The following is a 22,352-nucleotide window of genomic DNA, read 5'->3' as shown; positions in this document are numbered from 1 at the left end:
CTTTTGTTCTCATCTGCAGGGTCCTCGAGGTTCAAGAGGTGCAAGAGGTCCCACTGGGAAACCCGGGCCAAAGGTAGCACCTGCACTTTTTCTGTTTGGATGTTACTGCAGGTGTTTTTTCCAGGCAGATGCTATGAGAAGGAATTCAAACTGATTTTTCTTTTCTTTTCTTGGTGCCAGGGCACTTCAGGTGGTGATGGCCCTCCTGGCCCTCCAGGTGAAAGAGTACGTATGATATAGCCATATAATATAAAACGAAAATTAGTATTTCTGCAAGTATTTAGATTTCAGAGAAAAGATGTATATCTGCTAATACATGTGCAAGTTTATCCACACAATCTAGTCTGAATTTAAAAATGTTTATCTTTTAATTTATTCCTCTTCACCAATAAAAAAGCTTAATCAATATGTTCTACTAATTTTGTTATAGAAATGAGAAAAAAAATGTGTGTAACTGGACTAAGATATCACTCTTATAGTCAAGACAAAAATATATATTTTTAAAATTTTAAATACTCTTAAAACGTCTTTGCTCTCTTCTCCACTCAGCTTGCTTTCCATATTGATACTCATTTTGTTCACAGAGCTGACAGCGATATTATGCTGGTAAAAAAACAAGCTACTAGTAGCCATTAAGCCAGAATCAATATACATTCAACTCAAGATAAAACATCTATTCCAGTAAATAGAAAAACTGTTTGGTAAATTGATTTTAAATTGATATAAGAGGTAGCCAAATCATATGAACAAGCATGCCCTTTGTTTGGATTTTTTGGCAAAATATAGCATTTTTGTAGCCAGATTTTTAAAAAGGCTATCCTCCTGATACAAGTTTAAATATTAGAATCTGTATTCCTTTAAAAAATTAGAATCATTTCTTCATATTCTATAATAATTTTCAGTAGTATGGAGTCAGGTTCATATATTTTTGTATATTATTATTTGAAATGTATAATAGGCGTTTTACAAAAGACAGAAACACCTTGCAATGCATAACCTAAAACTGAAAATGAATAATTTTTAATTGAGTAGGAGCTATGAGCAAAACTTGAGTTTTTATTCATGACGAAAATGGGAGTAGATAACACACAAGAATAGACATTTAATTAGAGTTGCATTAAGTATTTGGCTCATATTTAATTAACTTTCCACTAAATGTTTCTCACTCTTGATGAACTGTTCCCAAATTAGGTCTATCCTGTAAATTTTGAGCTCATAAATAATACACTCATTTGAAGTATTTTATGGTCAAAGTCATTTTAATAAGATACATTTAAATTATTTAAAATGGCTAAATAATTAAATGGAGTAGAACAATTTAACAAAAAAAAGCACAACTGTGAGTTTTGCTTTTAGAGCACCACTGATTCTCTCATGCATTTGGTTTTGTCTTCCAAAATGTTATGATCAGCAATATTTCCTTACAAGTGAATATGCTTTTGCTGATACTGCATTTTAATTTGAAAAACAACAATACTGTCATCCAACAGTACAATTACTTTTAAAATCACTTTGAGAGTAAGAAAAGTACCTCTTGAGAATTTTTGTTTTGTTTTGCTGTTTTAGTAATCTAGGTGAATTTATTTTCAATAAATATTCATATATGTTTTCAATATCTATATAAGAAGAACATATTTCCTATGTTCCTTGTAGTTAATGAGACATCTCACCCCAAATATGCCTTCATTTTCTGCCAAGAATTTTTAATTATCTTGAGCTATTTAGTTCATGTCTTAAGCGCACAGTTGAAACATGGCAAAGGTAATGCCATAAAATATTTTCTTCAAAATATATGAGTTGGGGAAAGTTCAGGGAATTAATTCTGTAGTACTATTGGATTAGAAAATGAAATACCTATTTTCTAGCCCATTTCAAAGGACTCCCTAATTATCATTATATTTAATGACATAGTTATATATGGCATGCATATATATGTATACATAAACTTTTATTAAGATATTCTACAAATGAAATATAATCCTGCATAATCATAATTTGCAGATCATGTATGCTGGTTATTAAAGGTTAAATATAGCTTTTAGTTAGGTGTAAAGTTACCAAATTAAGTGAAAACAAAACAAAATGGAACAAAAGAACCAGGACAACTAGATAAATTTGAATTTTATATAAAGAATAAGTCATTTCTGTCATAACTAGGTCTCTTGTGATATTTAGGATATATTAAAAATTATTCATTATTTATTTAAAGCTCAAATTTAGGCACTTTTTGTCTGGTGATCTGGTTTCAACACCATTTGTACACTGAGTCATTATGGAATTTTTTAAATCCCACCTGGAAACGATTTTGATGATTACACAAAGAATATGCCAGCCAGGTGCGGTGGCTCACACCTGTAATCCCAGCACTTTGGGAGGCTGAGGCGGGTGGATCACCTGAGGTCAGGAGTTCGAGACCAGCCTGGTCAACATGGGGAAACCCTGTATCTATTAAAAATACAAAAATTAGCCAGGCATGGTGGTGGGCGCCTGTAATCCCAGTTTCTCTGGAGGCTGAGGCAGGAGAATTGCTTGATCCCAGGAGGCAGAGGTTGCAGTGATCCGAGATCATACCACTGCACTCCAGCCTGGGCAACAGAGCAAGATTTCATCTCAAAAAACAACAACAAAGAAAGAATATGCCAATGCTTGCTGTGAAATTTTATGAAGACTCAATTTTTCATTTTTATTTTAAGTGATGGTTTTTGAAATGTTTCTTTCTTAAAATAATTTAAATTCAAATTGCATTTGAAAGGCAGCAAAATTTTAGAAAGCAAAAACATGACATTTTAAGAAATCAGATAAATAGAATTTGCTACATAACCGAAAGAATGCTATTTTTAAAAATTTGTACTTAAAATGAGTTTTTAGGAATCGTCATTTAATACTTTAATAAGAGTTTAAAATTTTGTAAGTTCCTAAAATTTGCCCAGTAGTTTTGGTAGTTTCATGTGACATCTATTTTTGATAATTTTATATATAACTTTGAAAATACTTTTTTAATATCAGATGCTGGTAATAGTAAAAACTTGTGATGATTTCTGAGCTAACATTGGCTATGAATGGTAATCAGATTTTTCTTGGGAAACCTAGATTGATAAATAGAAAGAGTAAATTCTGTTGAAGATCAACTTCAGTAAACTATTTTTGATTAGAAAAATGCATAAATCCTACCCTAAATGTATTATTTAACACATTTTATTTATGTTATCTTTCATAAATCTTCTTAAATAAATGTAACTATTATATTCTGGTCATATGGAGGATTATCTCTTACCAATTACTTTTTTGCCAACAATGGAGTCACTCTGATGGGACTTACTATGCACTTTAAAAATAGGTAACTTTGAGAGATGAGTAATATAATTAATTAAAAATCAAGCCAAAAATGATATATTTTTTTATTTGAACTGAATGTTAATAACTACACAATAAAGTTATTTTAACCTTATCTACAAAAGAAATTTATACATCAGTAAAAAATATATTGACATCTCCCAAAATAAATATATTTTAGATATGGAGAATAGTTAATGGCATCTTTTGTGGTCTTTTTGAGATAGTCACATACTTTCTCTTTTAGTGTTAGAATATATGGCTAGATACAGAACAGGGATGGAATAAGTTATAAAACAGTTTTTTTTTTTTTTTTTAAGAGGGGCTGTGGAATTGAATTGAATCAAAATATCTTCCTTCTATGAATGTTTCTAGCCAATGTTAAAAGTAAAGACGCTGCAGAACTTCTCAATACTTATACGTTCTATTCACTTTTAATTCATATGAATTCTAAATACTTACAGTGTTCCTGAGGTAACACTGATGTGATGTGTAGTTTTGAGTAGAAATAGTGTGAAAAATTATCCATTTTACTTTTAAATTAGTAATTACTATCATGTTGTATTACCATAGTTCTGTCACTGTGATGAAGAAGCTGTACGATACATTGTATTTTATCAATATAAATAAACCTCAAAGTATAAAGATTCATCTTCTAAGGCATATTGTTAACTTCTCCCCACTGCTTTTTATTTTCAGGGTCCTCAAGGACCTCAGGGTCCAGTTGGATTCCCTGGACCAAAAGGCCCTCCTGTAAGTGTCAGAGCTTCTCTTTCTCCTTCTATATTTGATATTTTTACATTTTTGAGAGTCACAGCTTACATTTTAAATATTTGTTAGATAGGATATTGATAAAATCTCTAGAAAATTACAATTGATGTCAAAGAAAGTAGACATTTTTAATTTATGAAGTTCGTAGATTGTTTCTTAATATAATTTCAATATCTTTCATTAAGTATTTTTTGATAGTATACCAAAGACTAGAAAAACATGAATATCATTCTCTCAGCTGCTCCCTTACTGCAATGAACATAATTGATGACATTACAAATTGTTATCAACTCTTAAATATTTGGTATATTAGAATTTATCTTTATCTTCCATCATCAATATAAACTTCTTCAAATATCACTTCCTAAATCCCTCCAACATTCTGATATTACTTAAGTCATGCTAAAATGTATTATATTAGTATCATGTCTGTCACTATAATCTATTCTTTTTAGAAAATGTAATGAGAATTCTCATTAAATCATATTCATTTTGTTAAATATGTTTAGAGCAACACTTGAATGTTCATCAGGCATCTTCATAAAGTTAATTGAAATATTGTGTTTTCATATTTAAGTATTTGTGGAGACATAGAACATGCTGGGGTCGTCTTTGTTTTTGTCTGTTTGTTTGATTGTTTGTTTTGCAACCTCATCAGTTTCTTTAAGACAGCCGGAGTCAGCTTATCTACCTGTCTAGGACAGTGGTTCTCAAATGTAATTCCTGGCCCAGCAGCATCCACAGCTCTTGGGATATTGTTAGAAATGTTGTCTCACTGACCAAATCACAGTTCTGGAGATGGGCAAGGAAGGGCCCAGTCTATCTTTTAAAAAACCCTCTAGACAGTTCTGATGCATGTTAAAGTGTGTGAACTACTGTGCTAGTCCAGATGAACAATACTACCCACACTTCAATGTGGTAGTAGCACACAAATCATATTGGTGAATTATTTATTTTGAAATAATTAAATGTCAAATATTAAGACAATCTTTAACTTTTTACAATAATTTTAGACACTGTTTAAATTATTATTTTACCACTGAACAGTTTTGTATTATTCCTGCAAACATATTAGGAAAGTAGTGTTATCTGTATTACAACGTTATAGAAAGATCAATATATATGGCTAATATTAAATATAAAGTAATCTTGATACTACCTGTATATAACGCTTACCTACTATGTCAGTTTTGCTCCAAATGTAACATGAAGACTCTGCAAAGTTTCACAGAGAAATGAAAACAGTTTCAAAAGTCACTGTATGTATTTATTTATAAACATTCTCATAATTATTTTTAAGCTGTGTGTTAGATTGTTGTTTAGCAACATAAAGTTTAGTGATGTATAGAACCTCAGTATTGTACCATTTGTGTTTGTATGCATTATTGAGAACTGCTTGACTCATGTAATACTGTTTCATTGTCAAACAAACCCATTTGACTCATTTTTTTCTCGAACTTTTTCAGCCCATTGTCTTATGTATCTTTCAACAAGTTTTGAGCCATTGATCGTGCATGTGTTTTGTCTTTAAGAGGTATCAGAAGCATAATAAATGCCTACACTTGAGAAGCATGCATTCTAGTTGGAGAGACAAGACAGGAGCATTGCTTTCACTAATAAACAAAATGATTTTTATACTATGTTCCTCTAATAAACGAGATATTAGAGCATGAAATAAAAATACCTAATTTCTCTAGTATGCTGTTTTATGCTGTTTGGGATAAAATGGCTTCATCTGTTTTATATAGAAAGAAGAAACTGGGGTGGAGAGATAGAAAAACCTCTTCCTGTAAATTAATTGGTTCATCTCCTTCATCATATCAGGAAAAAATCATATATATATATATATATATATATATGATGTATATTCACACAGACATATATACACATGGATCTAAATATTCCCTTCAGATTCTGTTAGTCTCATACTCATATCAGCATATTTTGGGAATATGCAGCCATCCATTTAAAAAAAAATTAACTTGAAATGATTAAGATTTATAGCATGACTAGTATGAGAAATGATCTATTTAGAATAGAAAAAGTCAAAACTCAGTGCCAATGAGAAATGACAAAACATCCTTAAACAATTACTTATAAGTTTTCACAGATTCCCTCGCCAAATCTGTTCCCTCTGTCCTGTACCAACTAGATCAAAGGGGAAGCCTATTTTGATGAAAAAATTATTACTTTTACATAAATACAATGAAATTATTTGGTAATTAGTCTGCTTATTTTATGGGTTAGTAGTTGGTGGCCATTATGGTTACTTAGGACTAATTGCTTGATATTGAAAGTACATACTTAAATCAGGAAATATGATAATGACATCAATTCATTTTTAATTTTTTTATTTTTATTTTTATTTTTTGAGACGGAGTCTCACTTTGTCACCCAGGCTGGAGTGCAGTGGCGCGACCTCGGCTCACTGCAAGCTCTGCCTCCTGGGTTCACACCATTCTCCTCCTGCCTCAGCCTCCTGAGTAGCTGGGACTACAGGCACTCGCCACCATGCCCGGCTAATTTTTTTGTATTTTTAGTAGAGGCGGGGCTTCACCATGTTAGCCAGGATGGTCTCGATCTCCTGACCTCGTGATCTGCCCACCTTGGCCTCCCAAAGTACTGGGATTACAGGTGTGAGCCACCGCGCCCGGCCAATAATGACACCAATTTTTAATGCAGTATATTAACACTACTCCCTCAGACTATCTAGGAGAGCCATTAAATATTATGTTGCATTCTTCCCAGGATGTGATTGCTTAGATCTAAGATTGCTATTTTAAAGTATTATAATATTTTGCAATGAATGTGTTATCTATGTCAGCAAATAAGAGATATTTAATCTTGTATTTACAGCTCTGTTAAAAAAAAAAAATTAAGTCTTGTATTAATGGCAAAGTACATCATTTAAGAAGCACTTTAGTATGGTGGGAAAAAAGCCAGGCATACTTGATATCCTTCAGCTGTCATACTCTCTGTAAAACTTTTATTATTGCCCAGAATTGAAAGCAAGTTTATTGCCAAATGTGTCAAACCAGTGATAAGGCACAGAAGTTTTTTGTTTGCTATTTTGTAAAACCAGACCTCAATGAAGTCCATTACCAATTAACTACTTATTTCTGTATGTCACCTCCAAACTGAGGGCAAAACTAAGTCTTAGCATTAGTATGTACCTAGTGATTGATACAAGGGCATGTAATATATGTTTTTTAAAGAAGCCATGGTTAAATGACATCCAAGAATGTTTTGGACCTTTGGTTAAAAACACCCCAATTTTGTTTTTTGAAGAAGAAGATGGCAGTGGTAGCCCTGGAAAACCTGAACAAGTCACTAAGCAAGTCATGATGTTGTGAAGTAGCTTAACGGTTTTTAATTAGAGTTGTTAATTTACAGGGCAACCAGGATGTCAATACAGATGACTTAAGGGACAGAGATGGTTCTGGCACCGCTAAGAACCTTTCTCCTGAAGTAGCTTGCCAACCTGGAAAAAGTCTCACTCAGTTGGAAGAAAGCTATTTGAGAAAATGATATTTTGGAACAAAGCCTGTTTTTCATACTCACTCTATAAGAACATATATTAAAAAGAGATGTTCAAAACCAATTTTATTTAAATAATTAACATACAGTGAAAGGTGTACCTGTTGTCATTAAAAAATATCATTATTAAAAGAATCATTTCATTCATCTAGAAGGGTGAGAATATTTCTGTCTCTACCCATTGACCATGTTTTGAAATTTGAACTTGATATGTAATAGTTACTGAGTAGAATGAATAATCCATAAGGCAGTCTAAAGAAGCAATCTCTTTCTACTAAGTATTTAAAATATAGGACCCTCACAGACTTATTCACTTAAAGTTTGTAGTTATTCGCTTCATTTATTTCTTAAACCATGACAAAGACAGCATCCTTTATAGAAAGTGATAGCAGCAGATTTGCTCTGTGGTACTTCACAAACATTATTCTTTCAAGAGGACATTTAAGAAAATCTACTGGGAAAAATTTGTCCTGACAACTTCTAGAATTGAGTGTAACGTATTGTTTCCTTTACTTTGAAAAAATTTGAGCGGTAAAATGCCATTGTTTGTATGAGTTTGTATTTATTTTGCATTCTTGGTTTTTTTGTTTTGTTTTGTTTTGTTTTGAGATGGAGTCTCAGCTCGGGAGTGCAGTGGCACCATCTAGGCTCACTGCAACCTCTGCCTCCCAGGTTCAAGCGATTCCCCCGCCTCAGCCTCCCAAGTAGCTGGGACTACAGGCAATGCCACCAAGTCCGGCTATTTTTTTGTATTTTAGTAGAGACCGGGTTTCAGCATGTTGGTCAGGATAGTCTTGATCCTCTGACATCTTGTTCCTCCCGTCTCAGCCTCCCAAAGTGCAGGGATTAGAGGTGTTAGCCACCCGGCCCGGCCTTCTTTTGCATTCTTGTTAGTTAGAAGCTCGGATTACCACTAGAGGGCACTATTTCTCTCTGTTATCCAAGTTTTGATGCACCGAGAATTAGGAATAAATCACCAAAACGGTGGAAATATTCATTTGTGAAGTATTAAAGAAGTAATATTTTTCACAAAACGAAAATATAAACCTTTGTAAATATTCTTTTACAGATGATTGATGCAAATGAAATATATGTAAATGTAAAATATTCAGAAAAGGGTGCTACTATTTTATTTTGGTTGCAGTTATATCTACAGAATTACACTGAAGAGATATGTGTGCGTATTACCATATATAAAATCAACAGGAGAGCAAAGTAAAATATCTAATGAAAATATAAAAAGAAAAGACAATTTTCTAACATATTACATTTAGACTATAAAATAATTAAATAAATATTTATGACATGTGGTATTTAATATTTGTAATTTCAGGGACCACCTGGGAAGGATGGGCTGCCAGGACACCCTGGGCAACGTGGGGAGACTGTAAGTGACCTTGTTACTCTTATTAAAAATTTCCATCTCTAGCACCTCATCAGTTCGTAGAAAGCTACTTTATTATGAACATTTCAATTACTAAGTTGAGAAAAATGGAAAAATTAATTCCATTAAGCCTTTTGTTGAAATATATACATAAATTCGTAAATAGACCCAAGAAATATATTTCAGGAAGTAGGATGTCAGCTGATATGATTGTTCTTATTGTCAATAGCCGCATTTTAAGGATGAGTTGATGGAGAAGACACCATTATTTTTTGGACATTGCCTCAAGATTGTCCCTCTGACTCTTTTCACTGAAGCCTGTTTACAGATACATTCCACTCAAACCCATCATCTCTCCACTCTCCAAAGGCAACAGATTATGAATAGCCATGCACAGAACACAACATTTTTTTAATCTAGAACTAAGAGATTAAATATTTGCTGATATTGGACCCATTAGCTATAATTGGTTGGGAACTATGGCAAAAGCATCCTTTCATGTGAAATAGGAAAAAGTAAATCAAAAATGGTGACTAAATTTTACTGAAAAACTATAAATAATATAAAAGTAAACAAATTGACTGAATAACTTACCATGTGTATAACAATTTGGGCAGAGAGGAAACTGGCAGCTCAGTGATGGTTTGAGGATCCTGGTGAGCTCATTTATTTTGCTCCTGTTAAAAACCAGGCATCTGGCTATCCCAGTGGATTGTCATTCTGGTCAGAAATCATCATGGGTTAGCATGTCTCCATGGAATCAGTTCTTGCTTCTCACCAATGATTACTTTTATCCAGATTTCTCAAAGAAACCACAAATACAGACTACCTTTGCCTATGCGGTTGAAAACCATGTTAGGGTATTTGGCCAGCGTGAATACATATTGGAGTTGCATAGCAGTGTCCTATAATAAATCTGACATCTGAAAAGATTATGATTTTTCTGCTATGGAGGAAACAATCTGTCAGCAGCCACCCAATTCTTGCCTTGCTTACCATGTGGCAATTCTTAGTTTCACTATTTCTTAGCTTTAGCCAGATGGGAGACTTGGGAGTCTTGGACTTCTAAAGCAAAGTTGAAATATGATTTAGTGAGACCAAAGAATAAACTGTTTGGGTATCTTCTTGGGAAGGATATCTATATGAGGAGCAGAAATAAACTTTCTAAAGGAGAATCAACACTGAATTTACAAATGCATTCTCATTCAAATCTTTCAGCCAAATCATTTTTAATGAAATCATTTTATAACTTCCTGGGAATAGCTATAGAATATTCCAAAATGTCTTCTGGGGAAAAGATATCTAGAGAATTAATGTTATAAAATTCTTTATGTCTATGATTTAATCTGGAGCTTCCACTTCTAATGAAAATACTTATATCACATATAACATTGAGATTTAAACATAGAAGAAAAATAGCATAATGTTTCTAGAATGAATGTTTCTGTTTTGTAGTTTTTCACAGATTAAAGCCAGGATTATTTCTGAAAAACTATATTCCCGATTTCACATCCACTTTAAGGGAATAGTGAATCCTCCTATAGCCCCAAACCTTTCTCACTTTGTTCTCTGCTGACCCAGATTCAAAGGACTACCTTGTACAAGAGTCACAATCTAAAGTGGGCATTCTTTGTCATATATTTACTATTTTATTTCAATGGATAAATTTTTAAATGATATTTGAAATTTGTCTCCAGGCAGAAATCCATTAATTAAATGTTTGTTCTGACATCTTACATTCATTTGGGTTGTTTCAGTATAATAGAAACTATTCCCGATTTTTCCTGGTGGCCTTAAACAGCTTCAGAAATGATTTCTATTATATTGAAGTGACCCAAATTTGTCTCAGAAGCATAATGCCAAATCCTATATTGGTCCTAGAATTGGCTTAGTCTTTTAAAGATTATCAAAATAGGAGTCACATTTCTGATGGATCTTAACAGCACATTTTTCAAACTACCTATGAATATGTCAAATTAATTTCCATTTTCAGCAACTTTGAAAAACATAATTGGACTAGCTATTCTAAAATTAAGTGGCAAGTGTAGTCTTATTACATGACAATATTGAACAAGCACACCTTATTGTGAACTGTAAAAGTTTTCCTGTGTAGTTTGTTTGTAAGATCCCCAAGATCAAATGTTTTAGATAGTTGCAAACGGTCTGAATGTTTTGAATGAGCAGACATATGGGCAACGCTGTCTTCCAGCTTTCCCAAATCCATCACTCACACACATGGTCTAGCAGTCAAAACTTCCTCTTTCCCCTTAAGATGTATGAGTGCAAGTCTATGTTGTAGTTTTGTCCAGATTTTCTGCAATTAAATATTGATTTGTAATCAAATACATTTAATTAATCATTATTGCAGTATTTTGTTTGTGTGTGATTCTTGCTCTCACAGTTACTAAGACAAAAAGCTTTCTAACACTTTTTTTAAAAGTTTGGAATTGCCTTTATATCTTCCTGTCCAATTTAGTGATTAAAAATTGGAAGAAGAATAACCCAGACAGAGGAAACAGGTCATACAAATATAGGATGTGTGGCTATTCAGAAAAAGGTAGGAAGATCAGCATGGCTAGAATTTAGGATACATTTTCAAAGCAAAGGAAGTAACTGAATTCACACACTGGGCCCCTATTGGCTAGAACTTTGTCATCCGTATGTTTAAAAATGAATTTATTATGTTTGGTTTTGTGGGTGATGATTCTGGCTAATGTAAACAAGTGAGTAAACCTTATTTGAAAAACTCAGCAATGGTGAAGGAAAGAGGTGATTCTAGTCTGAATAAGACAGGTCTACTAGGATAAGTGAGAAAAAGCTGTATTTGAGGGAGCTCCTCAGGTGACGCATTCAGATGAAATAACGGATTAAGTATGGGCACTGAAGAAAAGCCTGGGATATGAAAACACTCCATTATAAAGGCGGGGAACACAGAAGGAAAATCAAAAGAGAAGATACATTCAGCAAGTTCCATGTTAGGAATGTTGAAGAGAGAGCATGATATACAATTGGAAATTTCTAGTAGGCACTTACCGTGCGAGTTTTAGGGCTCATACTGATTAGAGGTTTATAAATAGTTGGGAGTGGAGGAATTCAACAGCACAGAGATGGCAATTGTGGTCATGGAGGTTGTTGAGATAATCCAGGGACACACATACATATATGTGCACGTGTATAAATGTGTTTATGTATCTGTGTATGTGTGTATGTAAATCTGATAACAGATTTCCAAACCAACTAGTTACTGAAAAATTACAATTAAGTGACTAATATAATTATAAAATACTAAATAAATTTTATGACTTTCCCCTCAGAATTGATTGGTTTTGCCATTGATAATGATAGCTCAAATAGAACTCTGTAAGTCTGAATTAATAGATTTTCAAAATAGAAGAAATCTATTTTCTTTCCCTGTAGCATCAATTGCAATAATTACAGACTCTTATCTTTACCTACTTATACAATTTTATTATTGTAAATAATTCATTCATAGTTATCAGGAGCATTGTGATACAAATGTGAGATCGCTAGTTCCTACCCATTTTTTCCTAATCTTATTACTTTCAGTCTGACTAGATGTTATAGAGAATAAAATATTCAGTTATTTGAAAACTTCTTCTCCCAATATTTTCTATCTACTTCTCCAGCTGTTAAAAGTAACTTAACTCTCATGAGTAAGAAATTTACCTATCTCAATACAATTATGTGGAATGAATAACCCACAGCCTAGAGAAACATAAATACCAGAATATATGCCCAGAAGTTTTATTTAGTGAGTATATTCTGCTCAAATCAACCAGATATTTTAATGACTGCATTATTTGCAAAATGCATTTACAACTATATCTCTTGAATTTCTTACAAGAAAGAATGTTGATAAATACTAAAATAGTTACTGTGCAAAGCATTATTTTAGTAGGTCTATTTTTATATCTTGTTTTATGAGATTTTAGAAATACAATATAGAGAAATGTATTAATATCACTGTGAATTTATTTCTGTATAAACAATCAGTAAACTGTTTCAAAGAATGTCTAAATCATCATTTATTTCATCCATAAACATTCCTGGGTTAAAATTCTGTATGTTGTTTGACCTGGTGGAACAGGGCAAAGAACACATTTTTTTGCTCTAGGTTAATTTATTAAAGGTAATTGTTGCCCTAGCATGTGAAATGTTGAAATGGCAAATTTTGAATTTTAATGAAAACTGAAATAAGTTTGACATATTAAACTTATATTTAAGCATTTGAAAATAAATATTTTTAGTCAATGGGTGACTTTCTTTTAATGTGACTTATTCAGCTAACTCATAGAATTTTGATTTATGCTTTGTGTTGTGTGTAGCTTTTACAGATAATACTTTGCCTTCTTAGGGATTTCAAGGCAAGACCGGCCCTCCTGGGCCAGGGGGAGTGGTTGGACCACAGGTATGTTCCTTTGCTTTATTTCCTGAGCAAGATTTATTTATTTTTGTTTATATTTTAACCTTCCTAAGTTGTATAAAATCTTCTAAATTTATTATGATTCAAAATGATGTATTTTTTATTTCAGATTGTATTTAAATATGTGCAGCTTTCGTACATCAAATGAAATCAACAAACTATTACTTAACTAAAGCAACTTTTCAATTGCCTGTAAGAATAAAAGAGAAGAATAAAATAAATGAAAATAAATCAGAAAGTTCACACTGAATTTAACACTAAAGCCTGACTATGACACCATCTACTAATAAAAATACAAAGTTCCTTATAAATAGGTGGGCCATCATCTTTTTCTAGAATTTTAAATTATAAAATGACTTCATGTTTTTGAGTATAAATTAGATTTAGAAATTTACATCCTAAAATTTTAATATTTGTAACATATTAGGTCTTTCTTAAGATTTTTGCCTTCATAATAATGAATTATATCAGAAATAAATATTAATTATCTTTGAGGATATACAAAATAATGGAAGAGACAAGTATTTCTTTCACGATAGGTGGCAGAAGAAGTCTCAAAAATTAGTGCAGTATCCTGAGTTATAGTATGAAATAACTACAAAGAGTAATTCATGGTAATAGAAAATAATGTTTTTCTTCCCTGGCAAAGCATATTGACTGGGCAGAACACATTTAATTTAGTGGGCTGGAATTTTCCCCCCACTAATAACAAATTATAACAAAGGAGCAAAAGCAGGTGAATACATGTTTTAGTTATTTAATTGGTTTAGTCTTTTCTCTGTCTCTAAATAGTTCTCAACACTATAACACACACATACACGCCCACACGTGCACACGCACACACACATGCATATCCAAACACACACACACACACGCACACACGCACACACACACACACACATCTAGAGAAACAGAAAAACTGCATTTTGTTGTTACGAATATGTGTAACAGAAGCAAAAATGAAGAATTATTGGATTTGTTGATTATTTTATTTCAGAGGTTAACCCTGAGCCAAGGGAAATGTTATGTTATTTTATAGAGTGTGTAAACATAAATACTTATTTGTGCTAAAGGCTTCTTTTTAGCTGCTTATCAGTTTTAGTTAAAACATTATATATACTTTCTCAGTAATTAGAAAGCTTCCTCCAAAAAACTTTTATTTTTTCTGTTCAAAACAACTTTATAATTATTTTCTGTGAGAAAATTTAACCAGAAAAAAATTCCTCTTATACTTAATATCCATAAACAGAAATGGAATTAGATTCTTAACTAAAATATAAACATCATGGAGCATAACTGAATATTTTAGGACCTCACATCTTTCAAAAATACAGTTCTGTTCACTGTGGTCATCTAAAACTTCTGAGACTTGTGTTTCTTTTTCTGTTCCCCTGCTGACATTAAGGCATAAAAATACTGGGTGTTTTACTGAAGATGCACCTTCACCAAATTACATTTTTTATTGGTCCTTTTTAAGAGAAAAAATATCCAATAGCCTATTTTAAATGTAGCCATACTTTCATGTGAAGACAAAAGATTTGGTTTAATGGGAATGATATAGATTGCAATACTGAATATCCACTGTTTTCTTTAAACAGTTATGTGAATCTCTGGTCATTTTTGTCTCGGTGGTGATAGCTGTTCAATTATGGTTAATTCCGTGTTCCTTACTGTTCAGATTCTGGTGTTCAGATAGTTAAGAAGACATCATGTTTTTGATAAATGTTTGCACGTTAATGTTAAATTGAAAAGTTACAGCAATCATATAATTAAAGGAGTTTAAACCTAGAAATGTATACCTAAATTGGGACAGGTAGATTCCTTATCCAAGATAAACAGTTAAGAATACGTTGCATTTTTAGGAAAAATATATATATATACTTCATAAGCAAGTACAGGAACATATTCTACTGTTTAACAACATTAGCATCTAAAAATTTGCCCTTTATTTAACTGAAATCCTTCATTTTGCTTTTTATTAAGATAGAGAGTAGCTGATCACCATCCTCTATTTATACATGAAAGCTTGTTATACTCAAGCACCACAAAACAGCACCACTCAAGGGACACATAAGTGACCTGATATTTTTCACTTTGGCATTTGCTGCAATTTAAGGCAGCTGAGCATTTGTTATAGCTTTTGGCCGGGAAGAACTGCTGACCCGTACTCACTGCCTTCAGGATCCCCTGCCACGTTCCCTAGACTTTGTCAAATGAATATAGATTAATAGTGGAGAAGTTTTAAGCTTTTGGAAATTCCAAGGAGAACCACTGGTTTTTTGGGTTCTCAAGGCCCTAAGTTTATTTTTAAACAGTGATTCATTGAGTGGCTACCAATGTGGTTTCTATGCCTCTTTATGAAGCTGATTTGACACCTCATATGAAGAGAAGGAATGGCATAAAACTGTATTTAAAAATCATAGTTTTAATAATACTTGGACTTGCCCCACTCTACAGAAATTATTGTATTAAGCAAAGAAAACATCTTTTTGGTCTTTATTTATGTGCTTTCCTTTTACACTCAGATTCTAACCAAGATTATATAAAATCTTTTTAGACTCTTACTTGATACACTACTTTGAGTGCTTTATGTAAAGTGTTTAGTAGGATGTCATGAGAGTAAATGAGGATGATACACTTTTGTAAATGGGAATAATACTGTTTTTGAGTTTGTGTTATCTTTGCCAAAAATAAAAGAGCAATCTAAAGTGGTTTTGCTTATCTAATTTAGGGACCAACCGGCGAGACTGGTCCAATAGGGGAACGTGGGCATCCTGGCCCTCCTGGCCCTCCTGGTGAGCAAGGTCTTCCTGGTGCTGCAGGAAAAGAAGGTGCAAAGGTACAACATGCTTCAGAAATTTTTTTGGCCGAAAACTTTAATTTATATTTCACTATACTCACCACTTGTCTACAGATTCCATTTAAATGAGTGTCAGAAGATGTGTCAGGGAAATATTTAGTGTGCGTTTATTATACTCCAAGATATTGCCCAACGTTTACATAAGACTGTTAGCTCCATTGACCACAAAATCTTTAATATACATATACCCTTAAATGTAGGTAGTGGGAACTTCATTTTAATGCATATGGCAATCCACCCAATATTCTCATCATTAAATAAGATTCAAATTTTACTTACAGTAGTTGAGAAGTAATCACAATTTTGTTTGTAGAAATATGTGTAGAAATTAATCTGTCTTGATGGATGTTTATTATATTCTTTAGGGTGATCCAGGTCCTCAAGGTATCTCAGGGAAAGATGGACCAGCAGGATTACGTGGTTTCCCAGGGGAAAGAGGTCTTCCTGGAGCTCAGGTATAATCAATATCTATATAGATAAAGCTAGTGATTCAAATTGTTTATTAGAAGCATTTTTTCCCAGAACTTAAAGAGCGATGAGTAATTAAGGGAATATATGTAAACATATGCATTTGATTATTGTTATATATGTGTGTATATATGTAGTTATGTCTAAAAACATTATCTGACATCCTTATTTTATTAATCAGATATCTCTTCCTATTGGTATTCAATTCATAGAGATTCATTTGCTTTATTTTTTCACTTTTCCCAGGGTGCACCTGGACTGAAAGGAGGGGAAGGTCCCCAGGGCCCACCAGGTCCAGTTGTAAGTAGGATGATAATAAATAGCCAGACAATCATGGTTGAGAATTACAGCTCTTCTTTCATTACTCTCATGCTGTGATTCCACAGTGTGTGGGAGAGAAAATAAACACATGTCAATCAAATCAGTCAATGCCTAGTTCCCACTAATTGCATACACTAATGAATGCAGAAACAGAAGGGTTTAGATGATTGGAAATATTTGCTTCTGCTGCTGTCAGGAGGTAAAAGGAGATATCTTGCTTCTTACGGTTCCCAAGGAAATAAATCCTCGTTATGAGTAATAGAAGCTCATAGTCACGGAAGGCCTGGAGAGGCTGTAGTTTGAAATTTTTACTTCATTTACATCTATTATTTTAAAATTACTTACAAAATAAGATTTGATTTCTTATAAATTATATTCTATCATTCATTTATTATAAAACATATTTAATTTGTTTATAAGTACTTGATGAGACTTGAATTTTTCAATGATACAAAAGACATAAGCATAAAAACATAAAACCCGTAAGCATAATCTTATATGTTATCCATATTTCTTTATTTAATCAAAATGTTATGAAATAATTGGCAAATGAGTAAATATCAGATTTTTGCCTCATCTTTTTTCTTGAGATACATATCAATCCCTCAGAAAACAATTGAATGTATGCTTCATTTTTTAATAAATTCACCTTTATTCTTATCTGTACACTGAAATTTCACTACAACAGCCAAACTGCCGTATTTAGTGTTTTCTTCTCATTTTCTAATTTCACCAACCTAAAAATGCTGAAAGTTGCCTTAAAGGCCCTCTCAACTTCCTCTCACACAATATTTATTAGTTCTGCTTCCAAAATATTTTACTAATTTTTCCCCTTTTCTTCATTTCTACCACCACCGTCTTTGTTCAGACTCTTTCCTCTTCCTTTCTCTTTGACTAATAACATCTTATCTTTGGATTCATTTTCTTATCCTCTGCAGTCTGTTTCACCTATAGAATACTAGTTTAGCATACATCCTTAACTATGGCATTCCTCTATCATACCCATCCTACAGCTCCACACTGCCTTCGGAAACCAAGCTCTTTATCCTAGCCAGCAAGTCATCTTCAAAGTTCAACCCCAATTTCTATAGTCTTTTTTTTTTTCTTCATGCTCCCCACTTCAATTCTACCCAATTTAATGCATTGAATGTTGTCTTGCTTCTCAAAACCATGACCTTTTCAATTTTGAAAAGAGTATACTGTATACTTTTCCCCTTCCTCCAGGAAACTCCAGTTTTTCTCTCTCTACTTGAGGAACATCCTACTCATCCATAAATATAACTCTTAAATGTTAAATCTCTGTAAAGTTGTCTTTGGATAATTTACCTCCATTTCATGTATTGGTAAAAATCTCCCCCCCCACACACACACCCACACCCACTGCCCTTTATTATATCTCCGTGTTTAGAGATTACATTGGAATATAGTTGGTCGTCTCTCGCATCAGGCTGTGAGTTACCTGTATTATTTTGGTTACTCACAATATGGTGCCTGAAGCACAGTAATCATCTCACACCTACTCATTTGAATTATTATGAATCCTAATATTGGAATAAAGTTTATATAGAATTACTTAATACTGGGAATACAACAAGTATATCATTTTTTGGATTGATTCACATGATACTTACTTTACTTCCCTCACATCATATCACAACCATTGAGATAATTATGGAAATGTGGTAAAGATATTTTTTAAAGAAAATATATCTTGAAAACTGTATTAGACTTCCACTGGAGTTCATAAAATTATGAACATTTTCTAATATCCTCAAAAGTTAGTGGCAGTAGCATTAGCAGAAACAACAACTTAATAAGACAAAAGTTCGTATTTGGGTATAGAATCTTCTAAATTTCAGTAAAATGAGATCCATTTAACCAGACCTTCAGATTCTAAAGATATACTGTAGGAATAAATGATGCTTTAAGAGCAATGCACACTGAACTAATTATCTGAGCTGTAACTACAAGGATTAAATTATTTTAAGTTGTTTTTCAGGGACCAAGCACTGAAGCTGTCTCAGGGGTTGGGAACAGTTGAAACCAGTGTATTTGTAGGCTGCATACTATGTCCAGGGGATAGAATTTTCAAGATATTAATTGAAAAATGTATCGTTACATGTAGAATAGCATTAAATATGATATAAAAATCAAATGTACTTTTATTTATTTGGCTTCAATTGTGTATTTGACAATTATTACTTACTTTGTTATATGCAACTGAACATCACAGTAGATATTCCTTGAGATAAAATAGGATGAACAATTTTGAACAGAAATATACCAAAGACTAAATATCACTGTAAGTTGGTTGGTGATTAAATGCCTAATGACATGCAAACAGTAAATGTTAATTCTATGAGTGAGGTAGAAAGATAATAAAAATAAGGGGAAGGGCCATGTGGAAAAGATGACCCTTGAACTTGGCTTCACAGAGTGCAGAACATTACAAAAATCACTGAAAAGAAAGAAAATATTAGGAAAGGGATATGATGTTTAATTAGTATCTGTTTTTGCCCAAGTGGGACAAAATTTGGGAGACGGTCTAACATTTGTTGAATTCTTGCTAGCATCCAAGCACTCTGCTATTTTACATAATAAAAAAACTAAATCACTAATGCAACATGTAATATAATTACTGAAGCTCTAAAATTGCAAGATGTAGTCATTTGAATATTTGAAATGTACAGAGCAAGTGGAGTAAACAAATTGAAGTTTTGAGAAAACAAATCTGTCGTTAGTGTTTAATATATAACAGAGATAGGAGAGAATAGATCACAAAAGGCCATTGACCAGTGTCAACATTGCAGTGAGCTGATGACTAGGGCAGTGTGGAATCCAAGGACAGTGCTGATGTAGCAAACATGGAGGGGGCAAGATAGTAAGATTTATGACTAATATTTGATATGGGCAGTGAGGACAAATGAAAACCGAACAATGACCTCAAGCTTATGTCCTTGAGAGAATGACAGTTTGGTGATGTCTTCCGTGTCTAGAGCAGTTTTACCTCATCAAGAACAACAACAAACAAAAACCAGAAATATTCACACACAAAAAAAACTTAAAACCTCTTGGCAGTCAAAAAAAATTACAAATTACCTTTGTAATTTTTGATTATCTACTTTGCTAATAGATGTGCTTGATAGATGCTCACTGTGTTTATTTGAAATTAATACCCATTCTTATATTCACAAATCAAATATGCAAACATCAACCAATTAAAATTATTCCTTAAAGTTGTTGGAAAGTGATTCACTAAAAGGAAGACACCATACACATTTATTAGTTCCTAACACTATTGTTTTAATTGCTGCAGAATGTAGTGAAGAGGTGCATGATGATGACCCGGTTCATAACAAGCCTTAGTTTACTCCATTTAAAGTGATTACATCACATAAAATTTGATTTTGATTTTTTTTTATTCCAAATGACAGACAAAACAAAAACTGGATGGTTTTCTAAATGTGAAGTATAATTTATCTAGAAAATTAATTCATGTTAATTCTTATCTTTTGGGGTTCAAAACTTACTATTAGGTTCTCTTGGAATTAATATTGGAAAAAAAAGAATGAGGAGTAGAGATTTATTTAAAAGGTAGCAAGTTCTGCTTTGCAATGATAATAGAAAAGGTGATGGCAAAATATTAAAGCGAAGTATTTGATCAGTAGGTGAAAAATGATAAAATTCCGAGTCACAAGGAATAAAGACATAAGAACATCTTCTAAAATTTGCTTTTATAATGGATATTTCTGAGTTTATATCAATCTCATGTTAACTTTACCTTAGGATATTGACCAAGTAATGGTAAGTGCAAAACAGGAATTCACAGAAACACAGATTCAGCAGTTGTTTGTATTAAGGAAAAAGCAAAGTGATGAGTTCTGGGGAAGAGAATGTGAAGTCTAAAGGAAATAGAAAAGGGAAATGAAATAATGCTGAGTGTGTATTCTTTCAATTCTTATGCTAGATATTTTGTATCTGTGATTTATATCTTTTATTCTTATTCTTGCAATTTGGAATGGTAGTGTTTTTTTGTTTTTGTTTTTTGTTTTTTGTTTTTTTCTATTTTATCATTCCATTTTTAAAGATAAAAGATCGGAGGCTTGAAGAAGTATAGAGCTTGCCCAAATTATCTGGGCAAAAATCCATGATAGCACTTTACATAAACTCATTTTCAAGTCATCTTGATCCTTCTAAATCTCTGTGAACAATTTTGTCGAAAGAGAGTGAGAAGAGTTAATATTTCAACTTCCTGGGCTTTAATATTACTATTCTCTGTAACTATTGCTTATTTTGAATGAATCAAAGATGAAACTGATTAAACTAATATACAGATTGATTTTTTAATGACTAGATATTTTTCAGAATACCATTGAATTCTTAGTTTCTTTCTCCTATAATATAACTCATAAGGAATGTAGTTGTGCTGTGTATTTCTGGATTGCTAGGGAAATAATAAATTCCCTCATTGCATAGGATACTAGTGAACTAAAACTAAAAGTCCTAAGCAGAGCTTTAATCAGCTAACCTTATGGCTCACAGTGATATTTGCAAAGTTTTCATGTGTCCCAATTATGTAGCTTATGCACTGTATTCTTACTATATGCTCTAATCTGAGAAAAGAACAAATATAATATTTAATTCTCATGCATCCATTCAAGTGTTATTCTATCTATTCATTTATAAGTATATTTAGTAGCTATTCTCTTTATTTGTAATCCATTTAGTCTGAAGCATAGGTCATTATTATGACACTCCATAGAAGTGGATTTACTGTACTAGGGTGGGTCTAGGTGTATGCCATTGACTTATATTTAGAGAAACTTTATTTGTAAAACAAATAAACTAAAAAGATCTGTTTGAAGATATGGGATATTGCTTTATACAGGGTCCTCTTTATGAATATCCTTGGAAGAAATCTCTTGCTAACCACAGCTTTAAAAACACTTGCAATTTATTTTTTTCAAGTATTCTTTTTGTAGAATATTTTAAATTATTTCTTGTTATTTCTTGAACAGTTAACTGACTTGTTTATTTCTTTAGTCAATTTGAATTACAAAACTTAGAATTCTTTTTGCTTCGGCTTACAGAAATAATGGAGTCAAAATAGAGACGGTACAGAAGATAATGTGTTATAATTATTTTAAAAACTTTTTGAACACAACTTACTATAAAAAGTACCTATGATGTACTTTAACATTGTCTATTACATTTTGTTATAGTTAATACTTTTT

General features: G+C 32.4%; 1 protein-coding gene across 4 annotated transcripts in view; it reads left to right on the top strand.

Moving 5' to 3' along the window:
* Positions 1 to 22,352, top strand: part of COL11A1 (collagen, type XI, alpha 1) — a 241,690-nt gene that overhangs the window by 129,385 nt on the left and 89,953 nt on the right. For all 4 annotated transcript variants that reach the window (XM_011975884.1, XM_011975869.1, XM_011975892.1 and 1 more), the window contains 8 exons: positions 20 to 73; positions 181 to 225; positions 4,033 to 4,086; positions 8,975 to 9,028; positions 13,401 to 13,454; positions 16,201 to 16,308; positions 16,695 to 16,784; positions 17,044 to 17,097. In XM_011975884.1, coding sequence (XP_011831274.1) covers positions 20 to 73; positions 181 to 225; positions 4,033 to 4,086; positions 8,975 to 9,028; positions 13,401 to 13,454; positions 16,201 to 16,308; positions 16,695 to 16,784; positions 17,044 to 17,097 — 513 coding nt within the window. The remainder of the gene's footprint in view (positions 1 to 19; positions 74 to 180; positions 226 to 4,032; positions 4,087 to 8,974; positions 9,029 to 13,400; positions 13,455 to 16,200; positions 16,309 to 16,694; positions 16,785 to 17,043; positions 17,098 to 22,352) is intronic.

Source organism: Mandrillus leucophaeus, unplaced genomic scaffold, assembly GCF_000951045.1.
Source record: "Mandrillus leucophaeus isolate KB7577 unplaced genomic scaffold, Mleu.le_1.0 Scaffold1012, whole genome shotgun sequence".
Taxonomy (NCBI): domain Eukaryota; kingdom Metazoa; phylum Chordata; class Mammalia; order Primates; family Cercopithecidae; genus Mandrillus; species Mandrillus leucophaeus.
Note: the sequence above shows the minus strand (reverse complement) of the source record. Positions and strands in the feature narration are given on the sequence as shown.